We start from the raw sequence: 13,687 nt of genomic DNA, 5'->3' as shown, positions 1-13,687 counted from the left end.
AATGTATTTATTGTACATCTTAGAGATCCCTTGCTTCTAGAGTAATTATAAAAGCGCCAATGGATGAGAGGTAATGCCTTAGTATGAGTAACTCACCTACTCATAAGGATAAGGAATGTACAACGTTTCAGGCTCAAATAAATTAAGGCAAAGACAGGTGTGACAACATTTTACAGTAGTGGAACCTATCTGGAAGTGCCCTTATCTGCATTAAAAACATACTTTTTGCCTGCAATGCTGAATTCTAAAAACAATGGGTCTGCAGAAACTGTCTATGGATAGAACTTGTCAGTTTTTGTGATGGGAAGGATGACTAATTTGGAAACCCTTTACTGGAGTTCCTGAATAATCCTGCCTTCTGACCTGAGCCTAGAGAAAGCAGAATCTCCTCCTCCTGGATAACAGAGATGTTTTAGACTCCACTGCTGTCAGAAGGAGATGCATTCCCAGAACTCAGGCTGTCCTACTGTTATGATGAAGGCAAAGAAAAATCAAGTAATGAATAAATATTTATATGAATAGTCGCGCAGTGCTTTACAACCTGCCTGAAGCTTGATGGAGGAGCAAGGCTGACACTCCATTCATTGATATGCACATATGTCATTTCAATTACAAAGCTAGGAGGAAGCTGAATTTGCACTGCAACTGAGAAACCTGCAAAAGTTCATGTTTTTATGTGACATCTGTCGTCACCCTGTGTAGTTGATCTCACAAACAAAATGTAGGTACTAGTTATACAAGAGCATTAACCATTTCATCTGCTATCTCCATTTTGCTCCCAAAAGTCCTTTGTGCAGCAAAACAAATCTGGGTTGAGTTCACAGCTCAGCATCAGAAGATCTATGGAGGTAATGTTTAAATGAAGTGGTATCAAAATTTCACCTACAGATTCAGTATTATGCGTAGATTCAGAATGGTATGTGGAAGGTCTTTTTCTTATTCTAGGTATTAGTCCAAACAGACTGTTAACCATTCATCTTACATAGTATCTACATATACTTTTTATCCTCTGTCAACAATGGCATCCAATGTACCCCAACAACACTGGAAAAAAAATGAAAATTTTTGCATCAGTCTTCTATAATTTTATGCTCCAGATATTCCCAACCATGAGGTGGTATGAATTGCCATGTGATGTTTCAAGGATTCCCTTCTCAAATCTAATTTAAAATTGATTATTTTATTTGTAGAGCTTTTAGGTCAATCCTACTCCAATTACAAAAATGTAATTCTCCATCTTTGGAGATGGCAGGTGTTGCCACCACTCACCATATGCTCAGAGGCACATGCTACCAAATTCTTCCAAGCTACACAGGAAGTGGATTGAATTGTGAAAAACCAACCCAAATGGTGTTTGCATTTTTACAAATTTGTAGGGCAGTACAATATCTCAGAAGGGAGGTCAGGTCTCCTGCTCCCCTGGTGCATTCACTACAGCTGCCCAATTTCCCTGCTTTTTAAAGTTTGATAGAAATATCTGTTGACTACAGATACATTCTTAAACCGCAAGATAATCTATAAAGGTTACTTTGCTATAATCTATAAAGCACAGGGTGATTTTCTTCTGAAATTCCTTGCTCCGTTCCATTATCCAACATATGTTTGCAATATGATCTCTGGTACCTCTTCTCTTTCTAAATCCAGCTTGGACATCTGGCATTTCTCGCTCCATATATGGTAAGAGCCTTTGTTGTAGAATCTTGAGCATTATTTTACTTGCATGGGATATTAAGGCAATAGTTCGATAATTACTGCATTCCCTGGAATCCCCTTTCTTTGGAAGTGGGATGTACATGGAACGCTTCCAGTCTGTGGGCCATTGTTTAGTTTTCCATATTTCTTGACAGATTTTACTCAAAATTTGGACTGATTCAGTCTCAGCAGCTTGTAGCAACTCTATTCGTATGCCATCTATTCCTGGTGATTTGTTTCTTCCAAGTATTTTAAGAGCAGCTTTCACCTCACATTCTAAAATTTCTGGTTCTTCTTCATATGGTTCCTCCGTGAATGAATCTGTCATCCTTTAATCTCTTTTATAGAGTTCTTCAGTGTATTAATTCCAACTTCCTTTTATTTCATCTAGGTCAGTCAGTGTGTTCCCCTGTTGATTATTCAACATCCCTACTCTTGGTTTAAATTTCCCTTTAATTTATCTAATCTTTTGGAACAGGGCTCTTATTCTACCCTTTTTGTTGTCCTCTTCCATTTCTATACAGTAACTATTGTAATAGTTCTCTTTGTCCCTACGTACTAGTCGCTGTATTGTTGCATTTAAGGTTCTGACTGTTTCTATCTCCTTTTGCTTTTGCTTTCCTTCTCTCTTTAACCATTTGAAGAGTTTCTTCAGTCATCCATTGGGGTCTTTCTCTCTTTTTAACTAGAGGTATTGTCTTTTTGCATTCTTCTCTGATAATGTCTCTGACTTCATTCCATAGTTCTTCTGGTTCTCTGTCAACTAAGTTTAAAGCCTCAAATCTGTTCCTTATTTGATCTTTATATACTTCTGGGATGTTATTTAAATTGTATTTTGGCATTATGATTGCTTTGTTGGTCTTCTTTAGCTTTACTCTGATCTTCGATACGACCAGTTCATGATCTGTACCGGTTTGCTCCTGGTCTTGTTTTTGCAGAAAGTATGGAACTTCTCCATCTTCTGCTACCAATTATATAATCATTTTTATTCCTATATTGATCATTTGGTGATGTCCACGTGTATAGTCGTCTTTTCGGTTGTTCAAAAAATGTGTTCGCAAGAAACAAATTATTGGCTCACATAATTCAATAAGTCTTTGTCCTGCTTCGTTTCTGTCTCCTAGGCCCCATTTCCCCACAATTCCTAATTCTTCTCTGTTCCCTGCTTTTGCATTCCAATCCCCCAAGATTATCAGCACATCTTGGTTTGGTGTGTGATCAATTTCTTCCTGTACTTCTGTATAAAATCTCTCCAATTCCTCTTCTTCTGCATTTGCCGTCGGAGCATAGACTTGGATGATGGTTATGTTGATAGGTTTCCCGTTTAATCTCATTGATATCACTCGCTCAGACCTTGCATTGTAGCTCCTAATTGCTCTTGCTACATCACTTCTCACTATTAAAGCAACCCCGTTCCTTCTTAATTTCTCATTTCCTGCATAAAATATTTTGTAGTTGCCGGATTGGAAATGTCCCATTCCCGTCCATTTTAGTTCACTCACACCAAGTATTGTAATGTTGATGCGTTCCATTTCTTGCTTGACAATTTCTAACTTTCCCTGGTTCATGCTTCTCACATTCCATGTTCCTATTGTGTGTGTCGTACAATTCTGGACTCTCCTTTTGCATCTGTGTGCATCAGCCTCTGAGCTTTCTTTAGGCTTTGACCCAGCTGCGTCATTAGTCACAACGCTACTCGTACTTGTCCTTTGTTCTTCCCCATTAGCTCAGTGAGTGCCTTCTGACCTGGGGGTCTCATCTTCCAGCACTATCTCGTGTTGCATTTTGGATACTCTGTTCATAGGGTTTTCGTAGTAAGAGATATTCAGAGGTGGTTTACCATTGCCTTCCTCTGAGTTTGGATGCATCTTAGTCTGGTGTTTCAGCTTTGACTATTCCGCCTTGGGTGCCCCTGCTAGAAGTCTAGCCTCTTGGTCTAGACTCCTGACAGCATTGCTCTCAGCTTCTTCAGCACCCTCAAACCCCCTCACCACGTTAAGGTGTGCATCCGAAGAGGAGGCTATATTTCTTAAATTAATTATAAATCAGCCAGACTTATTTTAAACTTTTAAACTGCAGAAAATGTAGGTCAGATTATGGGGCAAGGTCAGTAATAGGATTACAGGTACTCTGTGAACATGGCTGATTTTTAATTAAATTCAACAAATTATAAGAACTCTGACAAAAAGTTTCTCTCTCTCTCTTATTACACTTTGAACTCTCAATTCTGACTGTTTTGTGTATTGCCATGAAAATTTAGAGGGTTGTTAAGCAAGAGTTTCTGAGTTCAGGACTATAAGTTTTGTAAGGTTTGGTTCTGAAATGAGCTTATGGGAAGCATCAGAATGGAATGGGGGTATTTTCAATTTAACATTGCAGAATGCGAAAAATCCACTCTCGTGGCTATATAAATGCAATGTAGGTTATTGATCTCAATTATTTCTTTGCAATGATATTGTTTTATTATTATTATTTAAAAAAGGGAAGTTGTCAATGAAGGTGTAATTTTTTAATATCAAAATGTTGTAATGCTTAATACCATTCCACGGAAATTTCAATTTTATTTTATTTTTATAGCTTTCTTGAAGTACAGTTGTCCTCATTTTGATGCAGTCAGTTTTTCAATTGGCAGTGGGTTAAGCTAAACTAAACTTTCATTTTCAGCTTAGTTCAAAAGTTCTCAAGTGGAAGTTATTAATACAGTTATGTTCTCAGTGATTGTAAGCCAGCATATGTAGCATTTTATATGCAAGATTTGTAAGTTAAAGATGGAGTTAGACTCCCACATATTTTACAAGTTTAAATCATAAGTCCTATTTTCTGAAAAAAAATGAGCTGAAAAGGAAACATTAATTAGTAGTTTTATTGCCATTGCAAGTTTATCAAAGGGTCCCATTTTCTACATGTATTATTGATTGGGGGCTTTAAAAGAACAGTTAATTTATGCTTCATAGTAGAAGCAATCAGATAAAATTTACATCAAATTTTGTTGGTCTCTCTCTCACTCTCTCCTCTCTTAGAAATTCAATTCTGCCCAAGCCACAGCTTTCTTTCTGAAGATCAACACAAAAACAAGATGAAACACATCATTAAAGTACACACACATCCCCCTGTGTTCTTGAAAACCTGTAGGGTTGTACATTCTTTCAGTCCTTAAATTTGTATTCTCTTCGTTTTGAAACTGATCAAAACCATATTTCCCCAGAAGCTTCCGCTTAAGTGAGTGACTCAGAAAAGTAGCAAGATGGAAAGCAGTCCAAATGCTGAGATGCCACAGGGTGGACATGATAAGAAAACTTTTCAGAAATAACCAGAAGACATAGCAGATGACTCACCATTGGTGTCTTGTACTTGTGGCTCACCACTTCTTTAGTTTCAGGAACTAAAACCGGACGGGCAAGAGACAAAACAAAGAGTTCAAAAAACGACAGGAAAAATTGAGAGGTATAGTACAATGTCCCCGAAGGCAAGAGGAAGGAAAATGTACAAAAAGCTGCAGGAAAAAGGCACTTTACCGATCCTATTTTCTTTCTACTGATAAACAATGACAGCTCACTAAAGTTACAGTAGTGATACAATTAATTCAAAGGAAAATAGAATTTAGGAAACTACTAGTAACTAGAGCTCTCTCAAAATCATCTATAGCTTTGCTGGTGCCATTAGTTTCTGTTTTAGAGAAAGTTCCAAAACAAAATAATTTAGCCAGCACCATATTAACAGCCTAAAGACCTGTTCAATAATTCGACAACCTGACACCTCCCTATCAGGCTTGGTTTCAAATTTTCTCTGTACAACTGCAATAGCTCTCAGTACAGACAGATACATATTCAATTCTTATATAAAATAGCAGAATTTTAATTATACATAATAAAAAGTAAACGCCAGAAAGACCAACTTTTAATCCCTTTACACTATGACAGCAGATAAAACAACCAAGGAAATATTGCTTTGCTTTTATTGTTTTCAAATTTCCCACTTGCATAATACTATCAAAAGACATCAGCTTGTGCCCAGCACAGCAAAATGTGGATTTATACCCTATATATTAATGTAGAGATATCCTCATGATGTCCTCTCCATCCCAGTATGTTCCTGGGTCTTTCCCCCTTCAAATGTGCGGTGTTTCAATTCTTGGAAAGTCTGAAACAGGCAGGACTGAAAACCCCCACATTTAAAAGGCGAATGGTCTGGGACAACAATGGGGTAGGCCCACAGTTTGCTCCAGTGTGGACAAGTCCTTTATTTAATCATGAAGACACAATTTTGAATTCTTTCTTTACAAGGCTATTGAGACCCATCTCAGATTTCCTATGTTAGCACAAAGCAACTGAGAGAAAGAACCACAATTCCCCCCAAAAGGAATCCATGTATTAATCATATAGAGATAGAACGGACTGTTGGTCTCACCTGAAAGGTGGTTTTCCCAGGAATCATGCCATCATGTGGGTTATAGTGCCATCTAGTGTCCGAAGGCAAGAATGCACAGGGGTCAAGACCTGGGCTACTCCTTCCAGCCCCACTTCATTCGTGACGAGGCCGAAGTGAGACATCCAGACGGCTATGTTTATCAGAACAGGCAGAACAGCAAAACAAAGGACAACTGCCCCAAAGAAGGACACTGGTCTTGACTCATTAACACATTATAAACATACTGGAATTGAAGTAACCTTACCACTAAAAAACGTATATGAAAAAGTGATACAGTATAATACACCCAGACAGCCTCTATCAGGGAGGGCCATGATGGCATGATACCTGGGAAAACCACCTTTCAGGTGAGACCAATGGTCCATTTTCCCCAGGTAGCATGCCATCACGTGGGATGTACCAAAGCAGCCCTAGAAGGGAGAGACTACCCACTGCCTAAATTTATGAAACAACCTGTTGCAGAACAAGCCTCCCAAAAAAAGTGTCAGCAGAGGCATAGCGGTCTATCTTATAGTACCTGATGAATGAGTCTGGAGTAGACCATACCACCACCTTGCAAATGTCTGTCAGAGATGCATTTGTTGCGAACGCAGCTGTAGTAGCTGCGGATTGGAGCTTGAGTGACTTGTAGGTCAAGGCAATGCAGACTTGCAACCAACAGGATAAGGTGGATTTTGCCACTTTCTTTCCCAAAGTTCTCAGGTGAAATGATACAAATAGGGATTCCGTTAAGCCGTATGTCTTGGGTATGGCAAAGGTAGAGCTTGAAGACTCTGCAAACGTCCAGTGAGTGCCAATTTTTTTTTCCAGCAGGTGAAAAGGATTACGACAAAAGGATGGAAGTACAATGTCCTGGTTACAGTGGAATGCAGAGCTTACTTTGGGCTGGAAATATGGGTCTGAATGTAAAACTACTGAGTCCTTATGAAAAATGCAGAGCTAGCAGGCCAATGAAAGAGCTCCCAACTCTGACACTTGTCTAGCCGAACTGATGGCCACTAGAAAAAGGACTTTGAAAGAAAGCACCTGCAAGGTACGGTCTTGAGGGGCTTGAATGGAGGGCTGCAATGCTTGCAGCACGTTCTGTAAACTCCAGGATGAAAAACAATGACATACTGCTAGAGTGAGTGAAGCAGCTCTCTTCAAAAAGTGTTTAACCAGATGAGAATCCATGGGGATACTCAACAAATTGACAACCAAGATCGAAGAGGTAGTACAAGCTTGGTGCCATAAGGTATTAGGCTTCAGTCCCATCTTTAAACCTTTGTGAAGGAACTGTAATACCTGTTGGACTATGGCTGTAGAGGGTAGTAGACCACAGGAGACACACCAGCTGAAAAATGCCAACCATGTACTTTGGTAAATTCAATTAATCAGCGGCCATCTAGAGACCAGAATAGTATCAATGACTTCCTGCAATAGGCTGGTGTGAATCAACTGTGTCCGCTCAAACACCAAGCTGTTAGACTTAGTCAGTCTGGATCCAGATGGCAGATTGGTCCCTGGGAAAGAAGATCCGGCCTCATTGGCAACCTCCAAGGATCTGCTATTGATAAGGAGAGAAGATCTGAGAACCACAGGCGGTGTGGTCCATACGGGACTATGAGAACTACTTAAGCAATTTCGTGCTGAAGTTTCCTCAGTGATCTGCAGAAACAGATGGAAATACGCATAGGAGGCCATCTGGCCAAGAAGTCTGAAGAGCATCTACAGACTCCACATTTGTCTCCAGGTACCTTGAAAAGAACCGGGGAAGCTGAGAGTTGTTGCTCAAGGCAAACAGATCCACAGTTAAAACACCAAAGCGGTGCTGGAGGAGGAGAAACATTGCCGGATGTAACCTCCATTCCCCCAGAATCACTTGCTGTCTGCTTAGCCAGTCCGCAGTGACATTCAAAACCCCACTATTCCGCCGTCAAGAGCAGCAGGTGTTTCTCAGCCCAATGGAATATCAGAGTGGTCTCTGCCTAAAGTGTTTGAGACCTGGTGCCCCCTTGCCAGTTCAAATGCGATTTCACGCATGTGTTGTCTGTATGGATTAGGACATGAGTCAAAGAAAACAGTCTGAAAATCACAGAAGGCTAGATAGACTGCCCTCAGCTCCAGCCAGTTTATGCTGTGGTCCTTCTCTGACACAGACCAAGTGCTCTGCATGAAGTAGGAGTTGCAGTGACCCCCCCCCAAGCCGATCAGACTGTTGTCTGTTGTAAGCACAGTCCTGTCTGGTTCTTCTTCCAAGGATTCTGAGTTAATGACCACCATCGGAAGGAAAACCACAGTAAGGGGAAAATAAGAATCACCTGGTGTGTGGAGTTGGCAATGTCCCACTGAAACAGCAATAAGGCCTACTGGAGTGGACGAGTGTGATGCCGAGCCCAAGGGACAATATGGATGGTTGATACGAGCATGCCCAGGGCTTTCACCAGAAATATCACATCTGCTGTTGAGTGGCACATCAGGAGCTGCACCATGTCCTTCATAGCTGAGATTTGCTCTGATGATAGAAAGATCATGGTTTGAGCTGTGTCCAGAATGGCTCCCAGGTGCTGAAGTCATTGAGTAGGAGATGGATGACTTTTCTCGAGATTGACTATGAACTGCGAGCATGTGACAAACATGAATTAAGCCTGATCCCTGGATTTTGCCTGGACCAGTAGGTCACCCAGATATGGATAAATGTGGACACCCTGGAGATGGAGATGAGCAACCAGGGTGACCATCACCTTTGTGAACACTCTTGGAGCCAATGAGAGGCCGAACGGCAGGGCCTGATATTGGAAATGGTGGTGGCCGAATGCAAACCTCAGGAAGCATCTGTGGGCAGGGCAGATTGGAACATGCAAATACACCTCCTTCAAGTTGATGGACATCAAGAAGTTCCCTCCTGTACTGCCTCTATGATTGAGGCTAGGGACTCCATCTCAAAGCGACAATATCTCACAAATCTGTTCAGAACAGCTCTCCATGAAATATCTTTTTGGGGGACTGCAAACAGAATGGAGTAGACCCCTACATAGCGTTCGTTTGGCAGCACTGGTTCTATGGCTGTTTTGTCCTGAAGGTGTTGTATGGCTTTCTCCATCACCAACCATCTCCCTGGAGAAAAGGCTGGGGTGGGGAAGGATAAAAACCTGTTTGGTGGGATTATCCAGAATTCTATTTCGTAGCCGTAAGAAATTAGGTCTCTTACCCAGGAGTCTATCATTATGCCCTGCCAATGTTCCATAAAATGAAGTAATCTGCCTCAAACAGGGATGGCATCAGTGATGTCTCTGCTGATGGCCACCCTTTCCTGTATAGGAAGCAGAGGAGCCAGGCCTGCCCTGGTGTTGAGCACACCCATAGAATTCCTGCTTGGACCAAGCATCTTTGGGGGGTTGAAAATTTCAGCCCCTTCCCCCAGTTCGCGTTCCTTGAAATGGCTGAAAGGAACGGTATGGGGCAAACCTTCTAAACCACCTACAGTCATCTTTTTAATTGTGGCTAAGTCCAGCTTCCACTTGTTCTTAAGACCACCAAAAAAGATTTGACAGCCTCTTCTCCAAAAAACATAGTGCCTGCATAGGGTGCCGTAGAGAGATTGGTTCGAGCCATAGTATCAGCATCCCAATGTCTAAGCCAGAGAATCCTCCGTGCTACCACACCTACCAACATAGCACGAGCTACAAATTGTGTAGCGTCCAGAGTGGCATCAGCCACAAAAGCTGCTGACTTGTGGCGCTTCACAAGACCCCTTCTGATCCTGGCAAGATTGGGGTTGGGGTCATCCAAGAGGTCATCCATCCACACCATGGAAGCTCTAGTGAATACAGATTGCGCACAAAGCCCTGACAGAGTAGGCTGTTGCATCATGACTCTTACGAAGGGCAAAATCCATTCTTTGTTCAGATGAGTCCTTGAACTGTGAGTCCCCTTCTTTGGGAAGAAGACACCTGATAACCAAATCAGAAATTGGCTCATCCACTGCCAGAATTTTCAAATGATTCATAAAGTCAGTGGCCAAGGAATAAGGTTTATTAGCTAGGGCTAGAACTCGTCTGGCGTGCAGAGGATGAGCCCATTCCTCCTTTGTCAACTTATCAAGCAGATCCAGAACAGGAAGAGAATGTATCACAGACTTAGGAGTTCTCAGAACCTTTACACCCTTAACAGGTGGGGGTGTAAGTTCCAAAGGAGCAGATTTAAGCCCCGACATTTCCAGAGTCCTGCGAAACAGAGGTAAGAAGTCGGCTGAGTCAAAGAGACAGTGAGAGGAATCCTCCTCTGCCTCTGATTCTCCACTCCAGCTATCCTCTTCAGCATCCAGTGGGATAGAAAGGTCCACTAGGTCTGCCTCATGCCCCATAGCTCTGCCTCTGGCAACATCAAAGGGATTCAGTGACACGGATCAACTTTCATCTGAATGGCCATGAGGAATAGTGGTCCTAGCATGAAGGGCTAAAAACCCTTCAACAAAAAGGGTGGGAAAATTTAATCAAAATGGCGGGAGGGAGGATGAAAAGAGGCAAGAAGCTACCAAAATGGTGGTGATGGGAAAAGGGCAGGAAAGTGCCAACCGCCCAGAGCCACCGCTGCAAGCTCAAAAGGGCTCACCTTAGCCTAGCCAAGTTACGGTGAGTGCTGGGAAGGAGTGCTGCCACCCTCCCACGATCAGCCGCAGCCACAAGCTCCAGCTGCACCATGCTGTCAAGCACCACCGCCCACATAACCTACCAGGGCAGCAGCAGCAAGCTCTGGTAAGGAAGTACAAGGGAGGACAAGCTCCTCCAGGGCCACAGCTGGGAGCCCCTCGAGATAAGGCAGCCAGCTATCCCTGTTATAATAGGCAGCTGGCTTTTTCTACTGCTGGCTCTTTCTCTGTTAGCAAGGGGGGGCTCTGTGGGTCTGCAGTCATGAGCCCTGCAAAGGTAGAAGCCAGGAAAATCCCTGGCTGCCAGGTCTGGTAGCCAGCTCTCTCCACTAGCAAGGGGGGGCCTGCGGGAGAAACAGATAGGGGGGAGGGACATAAGAACATAAGAAGAGCCTGCTGGATCAGGCCAGTGGCCCATCTAGTCCAGCATCCTGTTCTCACAGTGGCCAACCAGGTGCCTGGGGGAAGCCCGCAAGCAGGACCCGAGTGCAAGAACACTCTCCCCTCCTGAGGCTTCCGGCAACTGGTTTTCAGAAGCATGCTGCCTCTGACTAGGGTGGCAGAGCACAGCCATCATGGCTAGCCAGGGCGGTGGACAAGGCTGGGATTCTACAGCTTGGGAGCCAAGTAAAAGAACACCGCCTCATGCACTCTCACATTCCTCACACCTGTCACCCACAGACAAAAACTCACTACACGAATGGTAAGGAGAACTGCCTTGGATGAAGACAAGAATCAACTGGAGTGGAGCCAGAAGGAGCAGCCCGGGTCTTGACTCCCGTGCATTCTTGCCTTCTGATGCTAGATGGCGCTATAACCCACATGATGGCATGCTACCTGGGGAAAACAGGAAGGGTTAGTAGAGTAAGTATCTTATCTTATCAACCATGATATCACCTGCTAAGACAAAAATAAAATAGGCAATCTATGAACAAGTGGGGAAAACACTATGTAATTCAGACAAATCCTTTCATACATAAGAGAACAAAGGTTATTGAGGGGAAGGTTAGTATGAAACAATAAAAGGTTAAGCTATATTACACTGACCCATGATGTTAGGACTCTGATACAAAACAATGTCCCATTAGCCTGAAGTCAGGGTGTTATGACATCAACGTCTCTGGAAAGATCCAAGGAAAATTTCATCTGTTTCAGTGGAGGCTCCTCACTAAGGGCAGGTGAGGCACCAAACCTATAGCCCAGTCCCTTCTTTGTTCCTTACATTCATATTCAATACATTATCTATAGCCCAGTATCTTTTCTCTGTCCCTTATATTCATATTCAATAGAGTACCTCACATTTAGAGGCACTCTGGACTTATTTCTGTCCATCTTTTGTTTCCGGCCAATCATATTTGGATAACACAGTCAACCACAATTATTTCTATGGTCCCACCCCTGTCTCCAGGGGTAATAATAAGTTTTGGTAGGAGTGGCTTAGGGAGGGGAGGGATCCCTCAGCACCTCCATTTTAATTTTATTTCCGAAAGAATAACTCTAACCAATCAAGAGTCCCTCAGAAATGCATTAGAAGTTCCATAGCATTAGGGCAGGACTATGAAGAGCCTCCCAAACGCTCAGAGGCAATCTGAGTCAATCAGATGCGTGCATTTGCAAATTGTCTGTTGCTCTTCTGTGAGGCTGAGTTACTTTCCCCTCCTTTTCCATGCACCATGTTAAAGCAGCTTCAAGCACAATAGTCTGGATTCATCACTGCCTCCCCCACACACACTCTTCAGTGAGAGCAGCAGTCGTGAATGATCCCAAAAGCATGTTTAGCTGTAATGGGGGTGGCGGCGGAATCTGGTTTCTTCATAAGCCGGATTTCTTGGTGGCAAACAGCCCCTCAAAATGTTTGACTGGCATCATAATGGGGGTGGGGGATCTGGTTACTTCATGGGCCAGACCAGGCCTTTCTGTTGTTAGTGTCAGTGAAAGAGGAGATTCTTTGTGGCAAACTGTCCCCAAAATGTTTTGCTAGTATCATAAGGGGTGTGCGTGCATGCGTGCATGCGTGCATGCGTGCATGCATGTGTATGCGTGCACGTGCGTAGAGAATCTGGTTTATTCACAGGCTGGAGTAGGTCCTATTTTTTGTAGGGAGAAGAAACAAGAGGAGATTCTTGATGGTGAGGTGCCTCTAAAAATGTTTGGCTAGCATCATAAGGTGGTGATGAGAATCTGCCTTCTTCATGGGCTGGGCTGGGCTGAGCTGGGCTGGGCTTTTTATGGTCGGGGGGGAGGAGATTCTTGGTGGCAACTGCCTCTAAAAAATGTTTGGCTGGCATCATGGAGTGGAGGGTTTCTTCATGGACCAGACTGGGCCTTTTTATTGTCAGAGTGGGGGGAAGAGGATATTGATGGTGGCAAACATCCTCTAAAAATGTTTTGGCTGGCATCATAAATGGGGGGTGGGCAGAATCTGGTTTCTTTATGGGCGGGACCGTTTTATTGTCAGGGTGGGATAGAGAGATTTGTGGTGGCAAACTGCCCAAAATGGACTGGGCTGGACTGGACCTTAAATACCTATTTTTATTTAAAGTATCTTTATATTTGATATGGGCTTAGGCAAGATAATTAAACAGTACACTCCAGAATGGAGTACCGACCCCTTTCCTCAGGCCACCTGCAGCAGGTTCCTCCTTTGGGCTGTGCTGGTGGGGCTTACTTTTTTGAAAGTTGGGAGGGAAGGAAGGAGTGGTAGAGTTATCCTCACATGCTCAGGCTGTTGTTGCCTGTCAGCAGAGGGCATCTCCTTTGTCCCATTGGAGGGAGGAAGGGAGAAATATCCCCATACACTCCTTCTTCCCTTGCTCAGGTTTACTTATTGGAAAAAGATTGGGGAGGGAAGGAAGGAAGTAGCAAGGGTACACCCATACGCTCAGGCTGGCAAGTGCCTCCTTTCCCCTATACTGGGGCTTGCTTTAAAAAAAAAGA

The 13,687-nt window shown here is 43.2% G+C and overlaps 1 protein-coding gene across 25 annotated transcripts in view; it reads right to left on the bottom strand.

Annotated features, from left to right (window-relative positions):
* Positions 1 to 13,687, bottom strand: part of MADD (MAP kinase activating death domain) — a 155,043-nt gene that overhangs the window by 2,642 nt on the left and 138,714 nt on the right. For 24 of the 25 annotated variants that reach the window (XM_061610973.1, XM_061610969.1, XM_061610982.1 and 21 more), the window contains one exon: positions 5,028 to 5,074. In XM_061610973.1, the coding sequence (XP_061466957.1) occupies positions 5,028 to 5,074 (47 nt within the window). Of the gene's footprint in view, positions 1 to 886; positions 1,045 to 5,027; positions 5,075 to 13,687 lie in introns of all 25 variants that reach the window. The other variant, XR_009760684.1, reaches the window with a different exon arrangement.

Source organism: Rhineura floridana, chromosome 2, assembly GCF_030035675.1.
Source record: "Rhineura floridana isolate rRhiFlo1 chromosome 2, rRhiFlo1.hap2, whole genome shotgun sequence".
Classification (NCBI taxonomy): Eukaryota; Metazoa; Chordata; class Lepidosauria; order Squamata; family Rhineuridae; genus Rhineura; species Rhineura floridana.
This window is presented reverse-complemented; position numbering and strand designations above follow the sequence as displayed.